The 17633-nt window shown below is 40.4% G+C and overlaps 1 protein-coding gene across 1 annotated transcript; it reads right to left on the reverse strand.

Annotated features, from left to right (window-relative positions):
* Positions 1-290: 290 nt before the first annotated feature.
* camk1a (calcium/calmodulin-dependent protein kinase Ia) lies at positions 291-17593 on the reverse strand. Its single transcript, XM_018686559.2, has 12 exons — positions 17347-17593; positions 15697-15815; positions 7438-7569; positions 6361-6435; positions 5808-5946; positions 5566-5692; positions 5175-5250; positions 4977-5089; positions 4805-4883; positions 4243-4330; positions 3890-4064; positions 291-3047 (listed from the first exon to the last, which is right to left on the reverse strand). The coding sequence occupies exons 2-12, from the start codon at positions 15780-15782 to the stop codon at positions 2944-2946; spliced, it is 1194 nt and encodes a 397-aa protein (XP_018542075.1). The 5' UTR covers positions 15783-15815; positions 17347-17593; the 3' UTR covers positions 291-2943.
* Positions 17594-17633: the final 40 nt, after the last annotated feature.

The following is a 17633-nucleotide window of genomic DNA, read 5'->3' on the forward strand; positions in this document are numbered from 1 at the left end:
GATTGAGAGACATTGAATAAAATTATATATATATATATATAGTTTCAGTTTCTTGTTACAATTTAGTGTATTTGTACAAAACATGTAGGAATTAGAGACACTATAAAGTCTAAACATAGAATAAGTAAGGTAGTAAAGATAAGTAACAGGTACACAATTTTTTGTATGCGCTGCATTTTGCAGGAAATTTATAATCTGAGTTTTATTTTTATTTTTTTTTACCAACCACAGAGTCTTCTGTGTAATTTACATCCAAAAATAACATTACTGTGTAATGACAGAACACACAATGCATAGACAAGGAAGTTTTATTTCATTTCCTGCAGTCATATCTCTGTGGGTACAAATCCATTGTATTTTCTTACATCTTGTTCAATAACCCATGATGCATTGCATCCATACATTTGTAGCTCAAAACAGCTTTTACAAAAAAGGATATACAATATATACTTATATTTATATATATAATATACACGTGTTTCTTTATGCATTTAGATGTGTTTGTCATGGGTAAAATATGCTTTTTTTAAAAAAAATAAAGAAAGAAACAAAACACAGCCAAGTGGAAACAAATCCCAGGTCAGGTTCAACAGAAGGTCATTACCAAACAAATAAGAGCCAGGTTATCAAAGTCATCAACATTGGCTAGCTAACAGTTAACATGAAGCCCTTCACACACAGTTTGCATATTTTCCACAATTACAGTCATATAAATCCAGAGTGATTGCCCTCTTTCACTGTACTATGGACCTGTATGTGTCAATGACAGATCGGGGGAACTGGATTAATGTGGGCAGCAAAATTCAATCAAATTCAACAAAATGTAATGGACTGGTTCCCTACAGTTAACTAATAATACAGTATTAAGTCATGACATACCTTAAATTAATAATGGTATGGGATGATTAATATCAGGATTAAAGTACTTGTAGCTAGTTGTCTCATCCTTCTTCTCTATGTTAAATCTCTTGCAGAATCCTTCATGTGAGTCATATATTTAAAGAGAACGACATATCTGAGTCTACAGTTAAACAGTCTCGCCTCCCTGTATGGCTTTAGTACTGTAGTTCTTTTACTCAGGAGGACAAATGTAGTGCTTGCACGCTGGCAGACAGGTGGTGTTTCCAGCACCGTGATTTTTTTCCCCCCATGTTTTGTACTGGCACCTGTTTAAAATTAGGATATGTGTGTTTTTTTTCTCTCTCTACTTGTGTCTGGGTATCAGGCAGGAATAAACAGTTTGAGAGATTCTACATAAGTGATGGACAAAAAAGGAAAAAAACTGAAAAAAAAGAAGAAATATCTGAGTTGTAAATAAACATAGTACAGGAGAAATGTCACTCAGGTAGAGACTTGACCATCTTAGTCAATGCAAATGATAAGTCCACTGTGCTGTGTTGTACTTTGTCAACAACATTACTTCTGGTGTTACTCACTTCACATTATATAGCTCAAAATTACAGTATTACATCATTTTTCAATACAACAGAGTAATAATAATCATGTGTGTTTATACTAATTGATCATCATTCATGTAAACATATTTAACCAGGTCATGCAAACAGTAGACCAAAACTTCTTCCACTAGAGGTGCACAGCACAGAGCAGGCGGAGCGCCCAGACTGAGATCCCTCTGACTCAGTGTGAGACAGGCCTGAGCCAGACCGAGAGACTGACGGCTGGCGGATATTTAGACATTTGTCAGAAACAGAACGGGGAGGATGAGCGTGACATGAATATGATCATTTTCTTCCCACGCATAGTGGATTCTCAACATAATTGCATCTGCAAAAAAACAACAAAAAAAAGAAAGAAAGAAAGGAAAAACTCTCCTTGCCCAGGGGAGGAAGGTCAGATTCTTGTCTTATACAAACTTACAGGGATCTCAGTTTGAGCCTCTGGTAACAGAACAGCCATAAAACAAAAGTAAAAAAAAAAAAAGTCTCCTTTTGATATTCATACATTTCTATGTTTTTCCCCGACAGAAGCATGCAGACACTCCAGGTCAGAACCACTCTTCATAAACCCAGTCTGAGCCAGAATATAGAGTCCATAACCCCCAAAAGCCCCCCCCCACTTTCAAGTATGTCCTTTCCCAAAAAGGCTTTAGACAAAAGGAGTAAACACAGAAACACTTGATAATGACAATATGAGATAAAAGACAGAGGTGATCAAACAGAACAAATGGGCAGGGTGGAACCGGCAGTGAAGACACAGCTCCAGATTAACTCTATCCAACTAAACAGCTACTTGGTCGGTGACTGGACTGAGTCACACTGATGGGTAAAGAGTATAAAGACATGCAGGAGGAGCTCTCAGCACTGTTTTCCCCTCTTCTTCGTGCCCTGTCTGGCCAGATTTTTTGGAGAAAGCTGCCAGTAATGCAGAGCGTGTGTTGGGCCAGATGGATGTGGACACACAGTAATTGTGATTAGAGGTAGATGTGACAGGTAATGAGAACAAAAATAATGGAGGAGACTGCCTTTGGGCCGCTGCCTCGTCTTTGATTAAGACTCCAGAGGCTTAGATCCTTCCTGACGGTAACGTCCTGAACGACTTGTTGTGATGTACACACTGCCAAGTGACGGCTGTCTGCTATTGTTGCACAAAGGACAACTACATGTTGCTAAGGGGGGGTTATTTCATGATAATCATGCAGACAGGCCCTTTATTATGTTTTTTCTTTAAATCATAAACTCTCAGTCTATTTGGAGCGGCCATGCATACTGTTGTTAAAACTTGTGTAGCTTGAGTCTCGAGGATGTGGTTTTGGACAAAGACTTACAGTTATGTTTATCCACACCATAACAGTGACCTGCTCGCTGCGGATGTACTCTGGTGGACACTGCCTGATAACTACTCTGCATTCCTGGCCAGACTGGGCGGGTGGGCTCTGGGCACTCCAGGGTTACAATGGCATCATGACCAACGGGGAGGTCATGCTCAGACGCGACTGGCTGGCCTGCAGCAGTAGGTGCAGCTCCTCAGGCTGTCTCGATCCGTGCTGCCCTCGTTGCTTCCGCGGCGGCCGTCCTCATAGTGGGACACTGGATGTTAGAGCAAAACAGGGAATGTGAGTTTAAAGCAAAATCATGGTTTTTCTCAACCAGATCCTTACAGTCATAGTTTTTTGGATCTTCGATCTATGAGACATAATCACCTCATCTCTTTTTTAGAGATACAAATTTGACTCTGATAAAACAACATATATTGGGAGCTTTCCAAATAATTTCAAACACTTGTCTTTGATACAAAAAGTAAGCAGCCCTTAAATACACAGGGATGTGATTTTGGGGCAAACCAGACAGCTTCCTATTCCTATCATGTTGTCTCAAAACAAAATTAGTACAATGGTTGTTTATACAGTGGCCTATTGTGAGGAGGATGTCATTTTACAAGGTTGTCAGTGATATTAATTCGAGCCAGAGTTGTGAAGAAAATCTATTGTCCACGGACAGAGTGATAATGGCTGTGTCACTACAACAAGTTTGGGCCCCTGAAAGTCTCCGTTTCAACTCCCCAAAGTCAACTTGAAGAAAAGGCAGAAGCTGGCTGGACCAGTTACTTTCCCTCATCCACTCACCTCCCTGCTTCATCCCACCGTCCATCCCTCATCCCTCTATCAGGGATGTATCAGAGCTTTCAGTTTGCCAGTTGGAATTATGAACTTGCTGTTGATGTTTAAAACTACTTACCTGTCAGAAACTGCTAGTTATGGTAAGATGGGAACATAGCACAAATCCATCCCCTCTCACACATCCATCCATCCTTCCATCCATCTATCGCCAATGTCCATTACTTTCACTTTAACCACATATTTTTGTGTGATGTTCCTTGCTAGTCTGAAATTGCAAATTGTGTTTATTCAATGCAAAGTGTGATAACTTACAGCTCTCCTCCTCCCCATTCCCCAAATCATCATCCTCCTCCTCCTCTTCCTCTTCCTCTGGGAGCAGATGTCCATGGCAGGGACTGGTGGGAGTTATCTGACTGGGTCCCTCGAGACTGGTGCCCAGCTGCAGCTTCCGCATGTGGCGCACCACTGCTGTGGCATTAAATGCTTGCTACATGGACAGAGAGAGAGAGAGAGAGGAGAAGAAAAAAAACTAAAAAAAACCTTCTGTGTCTGACAGCTACTGAGAAAGAAAAACAGCAAAGGCGTACAAAATGTGCTCTCACTCCTGCCAATCTTAATACTGCTCTTTCAGCAGGTTGTGATGTGATTCAGCCAAAGGCACTGACCTTCCATTTACTTTTGGCAAAGTTCTTCTTGATTTGAGCGCTGACAGATTCGTGGATATTCTTGTCCAGTGCTGTGTCTCCACAGATCCTGCAAAGTCACCAAATATTAGGAAATTTCCAGTATTATTGTGTACATTAATCATCATCATCATTCTTTACATATATCATAGTCAGCTGAGTATCTTTGAATTTTGTGTTCTTGGTTTGACAATTCAAAGAAATTATACTGTGCATTTTTCACTACTTTCTGGCATTTTACAGATTAAAAACAAATCACCTGAACGAGAAAATAATTAACAGATTATTGCTAATTTAAAGACTTTTAGCTGCAGGCCTACTGTCATTTATTTCTCCAATTAACAATGATATGAAATATATAAAAGCAGCAAATTCTCACATGAAGCTAGAACGTTTCGCATTTTTGCTTAACAAATGTCTTAACTGATTCATCTGTTATCAAAAGTGCTGGTGATTCATTGAAGTTCAATTAAAACTGAGTTTTTCAGTTCTGTGGATCGACTGTGGAAGACAGATAGTTTCTCACACTTCTCGCCTTTCTTACCATGGATGCTGGAGGGCCTGCTCACATGTATACCTCTTCAAAGGGTCTTTCTCCATCAGGTGACAGATGAAGTCTTTGGCTGTCAATAAAAATCGCATTGTAAAAGTCCAGTCTGACTTCCTCAGCTTTCATTGTTGGATGTCCTGAGGATATGTTTAGTAAGTGATAGTACCTGAATCTGAGATGTCATCCCAGTACGGAGAGTCAAATTCATACTCTGCTTTCAGAATCTGCTCAAATAACTTGGCATCGTTTTCATCGTAAAACGGAGGATACCCACATAACCTGAGGGAGTGATATTGGAAAGTGTTCAAAACTATAAAAAATATTACTTTTCATACTTCTCAGGGATGGCTGGGTTCAGACTTACAGGATATAAGAAATAACTCCTATGGACCAGCAATCCACTGCTTTGCTGTATGGCTTCTGGGCGAGCACCTCGGGAGCTGTGAAAACACACACACACACACATTCAGAGAGTGGAAAATACATGAGCAGCAGAGAGGGTGAATTCAAGTAATCTTGACCTCTCAGTAATACCGTGTGATCTGGTAGGTCACGTTAAACAGGTAGAGAGCACTTCTGAAACACTTGCAATTGACTCAGTCATGGATGAAAGAGCCTCTCACAACGCAGTGAATAAAGAGGGGAATATCAGCTGAAACGGCAAGTGCTGAGCTCACATGAAAGAGACGGGGAGGTGGGGGGATGGAGGGGAGAGGTGAGGAGAGTCTGGCTGACCAGAGAAATAAATGCCTTACCCACGTATCCAGGAGTACCGCAGGCTGTAGACATGACACTGCCCGCTCCCTCAATCTTTGACAGTCCAAAGTCACTGATCATAATCTTGGAGTCTTCGTCCATACTGTAATACAGCAAATTCTCTGGCTGCAAAAGCAAGATGGATGATCAAAGAGGAAAGGTCTGAAAATGGGGGGTGGGGTTAAAAAAAAAAGCCAGACTGAGCTGTTACATTTCTGTCTTTCCTCCTGAACTACGATACCTTCAAGTCTCTGTGGACGATCCCCATATCGTGGAGATATTTGACTGCATCTAAGATCTGGTGGATGAGCTGGCTGGCATCTCTCTCTGTGTAGAAACCTTTCTCCACAATCCTGTCAAACAGCTCGCCTCCAGATACCCTGGTGAAAATCATGGAGAATAAAAGAGACAAACAGTCCTGTATCAGTTCATGTTTGTAGCCAAAAACTGTTTAAACCCACAGAACTTCATTTTTAAAATTCTTTTTAGCTCTAATTTTACCAATTATTGTATTTTAGGTCGATAAAATGACATAAAAAGCCAGATTCCATGGCAACATATTTAAACATCTTCTTGACCAGAAGTCTGAAACCTAAAAATATTCAACATATAATGATGCTTACTGAGAAAAATGTCAAATACAATTACAGTTTTGCCTGGTAGATTGATGACGATTAACTAACTGATTAATCCAACTAAATGTTTCAAATCTAATTTACAGTCAAAAGTGCATATTAAATGCAGGCCTTTTGTCATGTAAATGTTGTGTATTATAAACAGGAAGGAGAACTCACAGCTGCATGACAAGATACAGGTGAGATGTACTTTCAAAGATGTCCTCCAGCGTAACAATGTTGGGATGCTTGATTCTAGGGAAGATAGATGAAAAGAAATCATCAGTTAAAATCTATTTGTGCCACATTTCTTGCAATGCTTACTGTCAAATGGTCACCAGATGGCATTCTTGCTGCATAATTCATATTTCGAGGGTCTGTTCTGTCTCTCTTGTTTTATTCAGTTATCTATTGGAAAGCCCTTCAGTAAACCTGAGTTCACTCTGTTCCCCAAAATGGAAAAAAACAAGACAAAATCTCTACATTGAAATACAGCAAAGCTTCAGATGGATAACTGCCTCTTGTTGAGAATGACAGTGACTGGTATCTGCAGCTGGAACCATTAACAGAGAACAGCTTTGGATATTATAGCGAGGGCTTGACAGAGTGAGTGTGAAAAATGCTTTTCTCACACACAAAAACTAGCTTTGGATCGTTCATTGTTCTGAACCAGCCAACAGACCATCAAGCGTCACTCTTGGCTCTCGAGTTGCGCTGAGAGCATATGAACTCACCATCACTTTAACACAGCAGCAGCTGAGAGGGGCTAATGTGACTTTTATGAGAATGAGAGAATCCCTCTCTGTTTTTCTTCCGATTATTTTTCAACTTTTCTCTATGTCTCTCGCGCTCACAGCTCTCTTTATCTATTTAACGGTGACTTTGAGTGTTTGGCCAAACTCCATTCCTCTAATTCTTCCGTATCTTTCTCCCTCTATCGTACCGTACCCCCCTCTCCACTTCTCCACCCTCTATGTCTCTTTCTCTTTCTTCAATACACTGCTGCGGGGAACTCCACACCATCTCCGCCTCTGTGTGCTGTTGCCCTGGCAACAGGGACACTAAAAATAGGTCTATCTTCTTTACTCCTGACATTTCCGGTGCACAATCCTACTGTTTCTACTGACACCATGCATTTAGTCACCCAATTGACCCCTTGCATGTATATACGTTCTGCATCTGTTACATGAGGCTGCACTGACTGATTCCTTTCCTGCTGGACAAGAAGCGAGAGCTGAGGAAGTTCAGAGGCATCACCTGTGTAGTACTGCGATCTCATTTTCGATGTTGTTCTCTTTGCCTTCCAGCGCTTTCTTGGGGATGCACTTTATGGCCACGAGCCTCTGGGTCCTCTTCTCCTCGGCTAAAACCACCTCGGAGAAAGCTCCCCTAAAACACAGGCAGTGGAAACACACACACACACACACACACACACACATGCACACATTAGAGAAAGAATGAGTGGGAGTGCAGGGTGAAATGGACAAGATCAGGAAAGTAGGACTCATTCTCCCTAGGTTGCAGGCCATAACAAGTTGAAAGTGTTACACATAAAGAAGGTAACGATGAGATATTTCATCAGCGCAGAGGTCTGTCTTCTTTGGCTGATTTCCACAATGTAAAAAAGTCCAGTTTTTAGATATTTTTGTGGCCTCTTAAAACTGAAAATATATACAGCAAATATATTGCATTCAACCATCTGGGTGTGTACTTGTGTGGCATAGATGCGTGTGTGTATATGTGCGTGTGAGTGGTGTTTAGATGAATAATTCAAAGTGGTGACATTACTGAGAGGTTTCGGGAACTGAGAAAAGGCTCAGGAGGTGAAGCAACAGTCACATACAGACATTTATAGGAATGGCAGTTGCAAAAAAAAAAAGAGAAACTATTTTTAATCCATTCAATAATAGATGCAGTAAATGTAGTGTAGCTGTTTCTGAGGGAGACTAGACTGCATTATGGATTATGGTCTGGTGATGATGAGAGCGAGAATAGTGTGTATTTACACAGTCTCCCCACAGGAGCGTGGGAGGGAGCTCAGGAGGAAGCCTGAACGCACGAACATTGTTAGCAACCACAGGGATCCTTTACATGTGTGAAACAGCGCTGTCATGCAATATACAATAGACGTTCAACACAGCAAATATTTCTCCCTCTTCTCCATTTGTCATATGTGAGGGGTTCAGAATCTTAACTTCATGTAAGTCTGCAACCTTAAATAAAAGGATGCAAGACTTCACAGAGCTGTTGCCAGTAGCAACTCTGTGATAAGAAGGCAAACATCTCTCACTTTCTGTTTATTCTGCTTTTAATGGTTATTAACTCTTAATTATAGAGCTGAAGACTTATTGCACAACCTGGCCATGTCTCAGTAGTCCTCCTCCCGATGTGATTTTTTTTTCCCCCCATCATCAAGTCATGATAAATGCTCAGTGTGAATCTGTGGTAATCCTTGAGATGGCTTTGTACCGTGGCCATCTTGTGCTCAACGAACCAACACAGCAGAAACGTTTGCATGGTGAGGCTGATACACAAGAGGAAAGCTGATTCTCTCACACGTGTCCGGTTTCTTTTTTTTTTTTACAAAGTGCTTTAAATAATCTCAAAGCAAAATCACATAAAGCTCCAATTCCCTTCGACCCATAAAAGCATTTTAATGTGTTTAAGGCTGCAGCGTCAACAGCCAGAGGGGTCAAGAGTGCTAAGTTTCTATTATCATCAGCCAGTAAAAATCTATTTAGTTTTATTGGCTGTTTAAAATAAGTCAGTGGGCTGAGACAGTTAAAGGTGATGACTGATGTGTGAATATACCATTAAAATGTGAGAGATCCTTCCACACTGAAAACAGCATAACTATTGTTATAAGACTAGATTTCAAGTTTTCTAGTCTTCTAACAAGATAAAGACGACACTTTGCTTTGTTAGTTTTCAGAATGAACCAATTTATGACAAGAAAAATCAGCTATTTGTTGTTGGTTTTCAAGCCATGCTAGCAGCATATTTAAGTCCAGATTTAAATATCTCAAAAGCTATTGCCATGAAATTTTGTACAGATATTCATGGTCCCCAGAGGATGGTGAGTACTCATCAATATTGACACAATGAAAAATGTCATTTAGAGCAGTTTATGGCCTATAAGAGCTGCAGCAAACATCTGATTACAATTGCTGACAGTGACCTGATCTACGGTCAAAGATCCTGTTATTCAAACCTTCATTAGTGCTGCTTGTAAAGGGAAAAAATATCCCAAGATATGAAATATTATTTGTTAGTAATGATTGCGTAACTGCATGTGAGCTAGACTGATGGCTGAAATGTCATTTAGAACTATACATCTGCATCATTTCACCCAATGTTTTTGAGTGACAGAATGACTGAGAGCAAATGAAAGAGGATGCACACACACAGACATGCATGCACACACACTTCTCTACTGTTGCCGTGAGACACATTGTAATTAACCATCCAGTTGCTCATTTCTCCTTGGAGACCTAGTAGGGGTGGGCTCTCAGCGGGTTTGGGAGAGGAACACAGGATAGAGGAAGAGAGGAAGCTACTGTAGCTGTTACTCTCAACTAATGAGATTTTGTGAGGCACTAATATGTACATCTCTGCATTAGACAGGAGTGAAATTGGTTTATGTTACTGTCCAGCCTTATAGACTTCAGCTTCTTTTTATTCCACCAGCAATCTGCCACAGACCCCCGAAATTTTGACACATCATTTTATCTATTTTATGCCAAAAATAATCCTGGCACAAATGTTAACTTGCTGTTAACAAATTAAAATAAATAAGTTTCATATGAGTCACTGGTCTCAAGACTCATAGCTGATGCATCTGTCAGCTCGGCTGTTTTTGTGAACATGAACAAGACTGTCACAGCAACTGAATCTCCACCAGACGGACGGACAAACACATAGACAGACAGATAGACAGACAGACGGATAGATAGATAGATAGATAGATAGATAGATAGATAGATAGATAGATAGATAGATAGAAGCATGACATAAAAGTCCTATTTCTGGTAATCATGCATCTGTAACAGAGTGATGGTGTCTGCCCCAAAGCCATCACCACAAAAAGAACACCACAGCATGCACACACACACACACACACACACACACACACACACACACACACACACACACACAGAAGTTGTTGAAAACACTGTAGTCCCAGCTGTCCATATGGGCAAATATTGATTCACACATTCTCATATCGCTATCATCTCTCAGTGCTTTCACTATGATCAGTGTGCTCTTATTTCAGTCTATCATGTCCTCAAGGCTTCTCCTGACAGTTTATCATTAGGAATTATAACATGATGGCTGTTAGTAAACTACATGAAAAGACAGCTTCACACACACATACTCTGGGCTTGAGGTCCAGGACTGGGTTGCAAATCCATTTTTAAGTTTATGTATAAAGTTCTTCCTCAGTTCTTTGGAGCAACTAGCTTACACCACAAAAAGACATGTCTTAATTAGTCGAGCCTCGAGTATTGGTTGCCAGCAATGTCCAATCAAAAACAATCAACTATGTATAGGTAGGAATTCACTGTACCATCACAAGCTGTAACTGCCAGTCATTTAATGGATGTGTTTTCACATACAGAGGCATTCAGAGGCAACATTTTCTTAATGGATTACACTGGCAGTAACCAGGTGGTCGGGGTGGACAGTGGTTGTACCATGACTGCCACACCAGTGACCAGGGTTTCGTGTCTGCAGTCCAATCTGTGGTTTGGCTTAGGCAACAAAAGTGCTCTGGTTAGCTCATATTATAACTAGGCTAAGAGTGAACTTATGAACAGGCCAGTGCAACCAGCTCCTAGAAGGGATACACAATAATTAACTACAAGATCAAAAGCGTGATAAAACCCACTGCATCTCACTCACAATGATGGATGTTTGCTGCAATTGTAAATATTATTCATAATGCTTTTTTTGTTTGTTTTAGAGAGATGCACAATCAATCAGGCAGAGTCAGGCCCCTTGGACCTGTTCTGGACAGCTAGGACCATCCATCAGTCTATCGATCACACCTGATGCAAGCGCTCCCCTCAAGCCCAACATGCCTCCAAGTCCCAAAAAAGCTTTCTCTTTTTAGCCTAATCCATTTTGAGAGAATCTGAGAGAAAAAGAAAGAGTCAATATGTGCAGACATAGAGTATAATCCCATTTGAACCAATCTCCACTCCAGATCCATTCTTACATGAAAATTCACATCTCATGTTCATATAAAAAAGCTGGGGTCTGAACCATTCACTAATAAATGTACAAATGTACAGTATGTCCTCAATCTACTCTATTAAAGTCATGTGTAGGTCAAACCTCTTAACTCCTCTGCTTTTCTCTATAAACAAACCAAACAGCACTTGTGCTTCCCAACAGTGTTTACTACCACACAGTCACAGTGTTTATGCTCCTACACATTATCCACCTTGACTCAAGTAGTTCTTAAAACTGGTCTGCCCCATAGCTTACATCTTCTAACTTTGTTTCTTTTTCAAGGCACCATGAAATTTAAGTTCATCCTCCCCGTTTCTGCGTACATCATTCAATTATCTATCATGTGCCAAATATCCTCTGTACGTTGGAATACAATCAGTTAAACAATATGCAATTTAAGGTTAAATCAAATAGCATTAGGACAATATACAAGGGTTGCCTGTACTTCTACTCCCACTGAGAATCAACACCAGATTTTGCAGATCTTTACAGGAGTTGTTGTTTTGACCACATTGTTTTGTGTGTTCATGTTACTTTTGGGCCATCATGAAACTAAAAGCAGTTTCATGATAGAGAGATCTGAAAGGAGAATCAAGCATCAGCAGTGCACTTAAGAAGTACACTTTTGTGGATGGTTTAAGAATTTTTTACTGCTGTGTTGCGGCCTGAAATTGTTTTGTTTAACTGGCCCCACGCTCCTTATTTCCGTTAGACAAGCTGCCAGCTCACTAGGATACGCCGTCCACTGGACTCATAAACTGGACTAATGTCTATGCATCAATATCAGGACTCCTAACTAACCCTTTAAGTACATGAAAACACCAAACCCTGGACAAAAATTACTATCTCAAAGTGCTTCCAAGGTGCATTCAATGAAATTGTTCACGATAGCCATGATGTCAACATCTGTGAAAGACTGCAACAGAAGCAAACACTTTGAGTAATTACACTGATAGTGGCAGTAACACATAATAATTGCAGTGATGGGTGAGCTGCTCTACTCTCCTCCTGTCTAGAGTCTTTAATAAAAACTCTTTGGGTAAAGATGGACTCCAGATCACATTTAAGAAAACTGAGCGAGCTAGAATTCTCATCGTGTGTTATGCCTTCATTTGTCCAAGAAAAAAAACTTGTAACTTCCTACTGCCACCTCTAAAATTGACATATGAGATTATATCCTGTTTATTTACAAAAACTGAAGTGAGTAAACTACTACTAGACTGCTGCTGGACATCCTCATGGTGATGACAAGACATGTTGAACTGACCTTTGAATTATCAGTCACACTTTTTATATATACCGTGTTATTTGGTGAGAGGTGCTGATAGATAGATTTTACCTTTGGATGTTACCTTTGGATAGAGACAAAATACCTGTTTCCTGTTTCTGGCTTCTGCCAGTAGCTTCATATTTACCATACAGACCTGACTGGGACTGAGAGTGGTATCATTCTTCTAGTACCATTCCTAAATGTCTATTCAATAGATACAGATACAGTTCTCACTTTTACAATCTGTGACAGTCAAACAATATGACAAGTCTAACAAGGCCAAGAAAGAGTAATATCAGAGCTATACATACTATACTGTTTACCTGTCTCATTCATTTCAACCTCTGTAAATTACATTGTTAAAGCCAGAGAGTATTAAAGAGAATAACAAAGAACAGGTGCGATCAAAGAGTGCATGTCATGATAACAACAAGAGTGGTGGGATTTTTTTCATCTGCTAACCCTACCTTGAGGACAGTTTGTCCTTAAGTGGACTCCAAACAGAGGTAGAACTGTGAGGATTAGCCGGATCTGAATATAATATTTCAACATAAATCAATTAACTTCACACCCTGAATTCCTGGATAAAGCTCCTCTGTAATCTTCTCTCCGAGCATAAGGAGCTTTCCGTCAACACATTAATTCTGCCCTCTGCCAGGTCCAGCTACAGTGACAGGAGGGAAAGAATATTACTACAGCTTTTTCTCTCTTTTTTCCTGAAATGAGAACATACTATCCTGGCAATTGACTCTTTCAATCCTTGTTATATAACCCTTAATATCATCCGTCTAAATTACAATCACTGTTTTAAGTTCCTGTGAAGTCTCGGTGGAATCATAACAGAAGTTATCAGCGTTTAGCAGCAGTCATGAATTCTCAAATATACAGCTTGCTAGTCAAAGTGCACTGCACACAGCACACACTGCTCTGAGACACAGGCTGATGGAGTCTTATTTGATGTCCTCCTACAGCACTCAACATAACCAGACAGCCTCATCATCTACCCACTTGCTATTTCACTTTTTTGGATGTGGACCAGAGTAGCGCAGTCATTAATATCTGATTCTGTGCAGCCTCTCTGGGGAAGCAGGTGTGATTCCAAGAAGAAAGAAAACAACCACACTCCATATGGCACACCCGTGTCATCACAGGTGGACATGTGCTAGGTCACTTGTACTTAGTTTGGTGGGGTGGAGAGGTGCCCCCTCGACCATCTGGGCACAATCCTGCCCGCCCCCCGAGAGCTTGCAGTCACAGGTCTGTGGGTCTAGCCCTCACCATTACTTTCTGCAAAGAAACCTTCCCCTCGCTGGTAGAAGATTAATTTGCAGTTTATTACAAAATTGAGGCATATTGAATCTAAGTTTATATGTAAATACAATCTATTTTGGATTCTAGACTGTCTAGCAATAATAAAATGTAATCAGGGTTAAGGTAAAGGCCACAGGAAATAGAAGTTGCCACCAGATTTCACATTGGGTGGATTAAACTTGGGCTTCAACAGTTTTTCAGACAGGCGGCAGTTGCAATAACAGGATGGTGTCATCTTAAGTCAAAAGTTTCCTCTTGATTAACTTACATGTCTCCAGTCAATCAGCTGATTCCCACAGACACATTCAGAGAGGATGAAAAGAGAGCGAGAGATGGGTCAAGTTCAAAATTACAGTTTTCATCAGGTTGCACCCTGTCATCTGTTTACCTACAGGTGGTGAGTGATAGGAAAAGATCCCTTGAATTTAGTCACATATTCTCGGGGAAGGTGGCACGGTGAAATGTGTGCTTTCACAGCTTTCATTCAAAAGAGAAAAATGTGCACTAACCAGAGCGAAAAACCAAGTCAGAGCTGCAATGCAGGCCACCCTGCCTAAATATCATCACCCCTGTGATACCAATACTACTGTTCCAAGTACAAACATTGTTGACACTTTGAGGATGGATTTATATCAGTGATTATATTACATGCAACACAGATATAGATAGATCGTGAAATGGCTGAAATAGTCCCCAGTGTGAATCTGACATTAGCTGTCCAGGTGATTTTGTTTTGATCAGATCAGTTCATTCAGTTTTTAAAGACGACTACAAATACCGATGTAATGTCCAAGGAAGGAAAAATAACTATACTGACCAATGGTGTTGTTTCATAACAAATGAAACTGCATGCAAATGGCCCCCCATACCATGTCTTTGGTTAATGATGGTCATGCATTGGTAGAATCTAAGCCACAACACAAACAAGATGTATTTGTCGACACTTTATGATGCTATTTACTTTGCGTTGACTTTGACCAGTCAATCCATAAAACTAAACTGCAATCCCTTTGAAATGTTTTTGAACTTCTCAGAGGAAAGTTGAGTTGGCAAGAGCAGAGGAAAAAATGCTTTTTTGAATACTTTTAGAAGAGTGAGAAACAGTTGAGTCAGCATCCAACAGCGGCCAAGAACAAGACGACTCTGAGTCAAAACAGGTGTAAAGTGAAGGACACGTCCAAAATGTCAGTCAGGTTTCTTTAGACAGACTTCAGAGTCCAGACTCAAATTCTGCAGCCCTGGCAGCATGGGCAGATGGGAGAAGAAATGACTGATGGGGCCCCTTTTGACCTCTCGGTTTCTTCAGCGCTATGTAAATTGTGTCCTGTAGGTACTCTGTCACCAGCAACTACCTATCAGTTACAGGGAAGACAGCTGATTAAACATAGCAGCTTCACTATATTTTGCCTCAAACCCCAGAAACCGTCCAGTGTATGCAAACTCTACCTGACCACACACTTGCTGTTTATTAATTGTTTTTGCGGCAATTTGATGAAAACATCATGTAATTTGTGTAAGAATGACAAAAACTAAACAAAGGGCAGCCTCTAAGATAGAGCCTCTACACTAACCCACAAACTGGAGTGATCACGGCCCCTGAGGGTGGTCTGGGGGCCCATCAGTGCAGTTGCCCACTTTTGCCCTGTTGGTAACGCAGCCTCGTCCTGATAACAGCACTAAACTTACAGAATATAACTTACGTTCCCAGCACTTCTTTGAAGTCATAATGTTCTTTGATGTCTGATGTCTTCTTTTTCCATCCATTTCCATCCTCTCCAAGAGGCATCCTACAGTGCTGATCGGATTCGCCACACTACAGCTATGGGGCAAAAAGAACAGAATTAAAAAAAACTTTGAATAGACTTGGAGTATGCACGATTAAGTTTTAACCACCGCATCGCATGTGCACTTGAAGAGGTAAATCTTAGATCAGGAGGATTGTCCTAAATTGAACCAATGACTGGATTGGAACAGTGGCTTTTGATGAAAATGAGACAAAAAAAATCCCCCCAAAGGCAACAAGGTTTTGGTATTACATTATAGTGAGTGAACCACTTTCTGATGTTGTTTCTATTACAAACATCAATGCAGCACACAGTGGGGAAATAACAGATTAGAATTGAGTTGAAATATTATACCACAATCAATGCACTCCAGCACTGATTCGTGTACTTAATTAAGAGTATTTAGACTGCATGAAATATTCTACCTCTGCATTAGTTCAGTCGATCCATTACAGCTCTGCTGACTGATGTGACTATTGCCTTAAACCTTCAGTCATTAAATATTATGTAGATTTTTCTGATTAAGGGGCTCTTGTTACTGCATCTAATGCTTGCATGTTTTAAAGATCACTAAGTTTGATCGCACCAAATGGGGAGGACAAGAATGTTTCTTCTTATATTTATGATAACTGAAGATGAAGCTAAAAATAAAAACTGAAGCTTTTAAATATTTGCTCTTGATTTATTCTTTATTTTCTCAGACAGGATGAAGTAAGAAACAAAACTTTTATGAGGCTGAGCAAAATGTTGAGAATGTTAAGAGCAGACACATTAAACAGGAACAGTGACAGGCAACATGTCAAGACTAAAATAAACTTGCACACTGATAAAAAGATATGACTACTTACCCCCCTAGCAAAAAAAAAAAAAAAAAAAAAAAAAGCCACAACCCACAGAAACTAAATAGTTCTTTGCTGACAACCGGCCGTGCAACAATAAATAACAGCTTGAAAGTAGGGCAGCAGAGACAGTCGCAAGAAAGGGACCATATAGCCTACCGTCGCAAAAACAAACGCATGGTCAGTAGAGGCAGATACCAGCTGGGGGACCTGTGCTATATTTAACATCTAAAGCTTTAAACGTTTTAGTTTCTCTGGAGAAAAAAACAAAACAAAAATGAAGTTAAAAAAAATAATCTACGTATACTACAAGAGCTCTGGTCAAATGAAAACTGTATATTCCACTGAGAAATATTTGATAACCTGCTCTGCATTAAGGCTGCAGGGCGTGAATGACAAGCAGGGGGGTGAATGGAAATTAAAAAGGTTTTGCCGGTGCAATATGTCTGCAATACTGAGATGGGTCCCGATTTTCGTACAGTGGTGATCCGTGCATGTATATGCTGTACAGAAAGAATAGGCGGAGTGTGGGTGTGCGAGCCGTGCTGCAGCGCTCAAGGGTATGGCAGTCAAATGAAGGCAGCATCTTTAGGTTAGATCGAAGAGGCTGCAGACATGCGACATGGAAGCGCACCCTAAAGAAGTTTTAATGCTAAAGGAAGAAAAAAATACACGGTTGACATTGCAGATCAGTAAGAGAGATATAAATGGAGGGAAAAAAACGTACCTAAATGGCGATGTGTAGCTGTGATGTGTTCTCCTTTCCTCTGGGAGCGATGTGGTTGCTGTGCTTGTGCGCAGCGCTGGGTCCGCTCAGACTTCTCCTGACGTCAAGAAAACCAGACGTCTGTGGACGTAGTGCAGCATAAAATCACTCACTGTTCTCTTAACAACGTGATCCACGATTCACCTTATAATGGTCGAGCCACCGTCTGTTATATGTGAACAGCTTTTTTGTACATCTGCTTGTTCTGTTTTTTTTTTTTTCTTTTTTCTTTTTTGGATCAAAGCTTC

This window comes from Lates calcarifer, linkage group LG12 (assembly GCF_001640805.2).
Source record: "Lates calcarifer isolate ASB-BC8 linkage group LG12, TLL_Latcal_v3, whole genome shotgun sequence".
Classification (NCBI taxonomy): Eukaryota; Metazoa; Chordata; class Actinopteri; family Centropomidae; genus Lates; species Lates calcarifer.

Excerpts from the sequence above, each read along its gene's own strand:
- camk1a (XM_018686559.2), bottom strand. The coding sequence starts at position 15,782 with ATGCCTCTTGGAGAGGATGGAAATGGATGGAAAAAGAAGACATCAGAC. Across the intron at positions 7,570-15,696 it reads TTCAAAGAAGTGCTGGGAAC|GGGAGCTTTCTCCGAGGTGG; the intron begins GTAAGTTATATT and ends CCTGTGTTTTAG. Across the intron at positions 4,065-4,242 it reads TTGCCAAAAGTAAATGGAAG|CAAGCATTTAATGCCACAGC; the intron begins GTCAGTGCCTTT and ends CTGTCCATGTAG.